The sequence below is a fragment of the Mirounga leonina genome, unplaced genomic scaffold (genome assembly GCF_011800145.1).
Source record: "Mirounga leonina isolate KUSES-001 unplaced genomic scaffold, KU_Mleo_1.0 Mir_201, whole genome shotgun sequence".
Lineage (NCBI taxonomy): Eukaryota > Metazoa > Chordata > Mammalia > Carnivora > Phocidae > Mirounga > Mirounga leonina.
Genome location: NW_023270504.1, coordinates 24477633 through 24481336, shown reverse-complemented (window position 1 = coordinate 24481336; position 3704 = coordinate 24477633). Strand labels below are relative to the sequence as shown.

General features: G+C 46.2%; 1 protein-coding gene across 1 annotated transcript in view; it reads right to left on the bottom strand.

Moving 5' to 3' along the window:
- Positions 1 to 959: 959 nt before the first annotated feature.
- Positions 960 to 3704, bottom strand: part of C1R (complement C1r) — a 9231-nt gene continuing 6486 nt past the window's right edge. Inside the window, exons 10-11 of the mRNA XM_035028320.1 lie at positions 2502 to 2576; positions 960 to 2040 (exon numbers count right to left, since the gene is read on the bottom strand). Of these exons, the coding sequence (XP_034884211.1) occupies positions 1271 to 2040; positions 2502 to 2576 (845 nt within the window). The 3' untranslated portion in view covers positions 960 to 1270. The remainder of the gene's footprint in view (positions 2041 to 2501; positions 2577 to 3704) is intronic.

Sequence of the window (3704 nt, the reverse complement as noted above, 5' to 3'; positions counted from 1 at the left end):
CCTCTTCTTATAGAATATTTAGAGGGGCGCCTGACGGGCTCAGTCAGCGGAGCATCTAACTCTTGATCTCAGAGTTGTGAGTTTGAGCTCCACACTGGGTGTAGAGATTACTTAAATAAAATCTTTAAAAAAGAGAGAGAGAGAAATATTTAGAGATTGGAAAGTGAGATTTTTTAAAAAAAACCTGTTAAATTTGCAACTACCTGCGTGGGAAAATCAGGATTTTCTTCATATCATACAATCAAAACAAAATTAGAAATAAATTGTTATTGGGGCACCTGGGTGGCTCAGTCAGTGGGTGTCTGCCTTCGGCTCAGGTCATGATCCCAGAGTCCTGGGATCTAGCCCGGCATCTGGCTCCCTGCTCAGCGGGGATTCCACTTCTCCCTCTGCCCCTCACCCTGCTCTAGTGCTCTCTCTCTCAAATAAATAAATAAAATCTTTTAAAAAAAGAAATAAATTTTATCTACAACCTAATTAAAAATGTGTGCATAAACTTTTTTGTTCTTATTTCCTTCCTAAGTATTTTTTTTTTTTTTAAGTAGGCTCCACACCCAACGTGGAGCCCAACGCAGGGCTTGAATTCACAACCCTGAGGTCAAGACCTGAGCTGAGATCAAGAATGCTTAACTGACTGGCCCACCCAGGTGCCCCTGCCTTCCTATTTTAAATACGATCTTACTAAATATTTTTATATCGATTGAATACTGCTTTTAACTCATTTTGCACACTGGAATTTCTTTCTTTCTTTTTTTTTTTAAAGATTTTATTTGTTTATTTGCCAGAGAGCAAGAGAGAGAGGGAGAGAGAGCACGTGCACCCAAACAGGGGAAGAGGCAGGCAGAGGGAGAAGCAGACTCCCTGCTCCCTGATGTGGGACTCAATCCCAGGACACAGGGATCATGACTTGAGCCGAAGGCAGATGCTTAACCTGAGCCACCTAGGCATCCCAAGCACACTGGAATTTCTCATAAAATTTTATTTGGAAAGAGTTTCAATTATCCAATGGTACAAAAATGGAAGAGAACAATGAAAAGTAGAGATTGTGGAATATATCTTCTGTAATCCTTAGAAGAAAGAAAGGTGATTTTTGGGTTGTTTTAGGTGACAAACAGAGATGGGGTTATAGAAAAGAGCATTTATTTCACACAGGGTTTTTCTGCATCAGTGATTTTAATATGGATTCTTAGTGGTTATCAATAACTGATCAGATAAATTTTTTTTTTTTTTATGCACTACCCTCTGGATTCTGCCCTAGTGAATTCTGGGCTCAGTCTTCCCCCTCCATCTCCTTCTTGATCCAGTCCACATAGTTGAGTAATTTGGTGTAGAAGCCATAGCCCCTGCTGCACCCAATGCCCCAGGACACTATGCCTGTGGCCACCCAGCGATTGTTGTGCTCATCCTTCACTGCAAAGACCCCTCCGCTATCCCCCTGACAGGCATCCTGCTTTAGAGACGGGTCCCCAGCACAGAACATGTTTTGAGAAAACACATCGTTCCTCTTATTTTTCCGGAGCCAGTTCTCACATGCCTCTCGCTTAGCTACAGGCAGACGGATAAACTTGAGGTCATAAGAAAGCCTCTCCTCCATTATCCCAAAGCCACTGACATAGCCCATGAGGCCCCTGTCATAGAAGGTCTCGTTGTCAGGGAGGCAGATGGGGAGGAGGTTGGGGCCCAGGGTGACACTATTTTCCAGCTCCAAGAGGGCAATGTCCCCCTCAAAATTGTGGGACTCATCCTGGCGGTAGTCTGGGTGGATGCTGACCCTGCGGACAGGGTGGTTTGCTAGTTTTGTGATCTCTTCCACGCTTACGTGGCCCAGGAACACATCCACGGTGGCATTGCCTTGTGCTTCATGATCCTTGGGGTAGAGGGTGTGGGCAGCGGTGAGGATCCAGCGGTCGCCCAGCAGGGCTCCACCCCCTCGCCCATAGATGTTGGTGAAGGCCTGCCAGGGGAAGTTGCCTAACTTGGCTTTTTGCCCTCCAATGATACGCTGCTTCTGTTCCACAGGGTGGACAGGTTTCCCACACACTGGAGAGGAGAGACAGGGAAGGCAAGGACAAGTCAGGCAGGGCCCACCCTCTTCCCTTCTGTGGTCAGTCAGTTCCCCCTAGAACCCCTCTTTTGGCTCTGGGCTCTTTCCTCTTTCTCCTCCCATTCCCACACCCGCTGTCTTTGGTCTTTTGTCAGCCTCTTCTCCTTGTTCTTTTTATTTCTTCCTGGGGGGTTTTCTTGCTATTTTTATTCCCTGACTTCGCATCTGCTCAGTGAAAAAGCAGGAATGTCAGGACTGACTCTGGTTCTCTGGGTTCCTTTCTCCCTTTCTGCTGGAATATCTCCTCCCCTCTTCCCCTTATTCCTTTTGTCTATTTTTGACCTCAAGCTGGAGTGTCTCTCCATTCACTTTGTCTTCATTCTCTGTGCATGCTTTTCCTGAGGCTCTGCAGGGCTGCAAAATGCACTGGGGATGGCCCTGGAGGGCTTCCACTCACCTGGCAAACACCGAGGAATCTTCGATCCTTCCCATTCATTCTTCCATATGCCCTCTGCTGTGCAGGTATAGGCCCCTGAGAGAAGAGGGGGCTATGATCAGGCTGGGAGGTGGTGGACAGGGAAACCAGGTCTCAGAGGCCAACGAGCACTGAATATGCAGGACGGGGAGACGGGAGATTCGGAACCATCAAGGACAAGGATCAAAGGGAAAGGTTCAAATACATAAGGATGGACTATCAAAAGTGTGGAGAGGGGAAAGGCTCCCTACATATATTTTTGTTTTAATGTTCAGTGAAAAAATCAGAATACTTAACTCTATGTTTGATGTGATCCCTATTTGTGAAAGTAGACATAAAAACTGGAAGGAACATATGAAAATCTTATCAGTGACTGCATCTTGGTAGTGGGATAGTCGATGATAATGGTAGCTACATGCTCTGATTGCTGACAGTGCACCATGCTTGTTGCTAAGCACTTTGTCTATATTATTTCATTTAAGCACCACAATGACACTTTCAGGGATGCATTATTATCCTCATTTTTTTGGATGAGGAAACTGAGCTTAAATAATTTGCACAGGGTCACATAACTTCTAAGTTCCAGAACGAAGATGCAAACTGAAGACTGACTTCAAAGCCAAGCTCTTAAATAATACCATATAATCTATATATAAGATTTTTTTCTTTTTTCTTTTTGATGTTTTAAATCTATGAAGCATGTGATTTATTTCATTTTAAAGAAAAGTTTTGAAGATGAGTTTGAGAGTCATTGTTGCAAAAAAATCACAACATAGTAGCCTGAGCGGTATGTGGGGAGAATGTTGGGGAAGTCCCACATAGCTGTAGTGTGGTTGTGGTGGTGGTGGTGATGCTGGTGGTGATGGTGGTGGTGGAGGTGGGGGTTCGTCATGATGGTGGTGATGATGGTGGTGGAGGTGGGGATGGTGGTGGTGGTGGTGGGGTGGTGGTGTTGATGGTGGTGGTAGAGGTGGGGGTTGGTCATGATGGTGGTGGTGATGGTGGTGGGGGTGGGGTGGTGGTGTTGATGGTGGTGGTAGAGGTGGGGGTTGGTCATGATGGTGGTGGGGGTGGGGTGGTGGTATTGATGGTGGTGGTTGTGGTGGTGGTGGTGATGCTGGTGGTGATGGTGGTGGTGGAGGTGGGGGTTGGTCATGATGGTGGTGATGATGGTGGTGGGGGTGT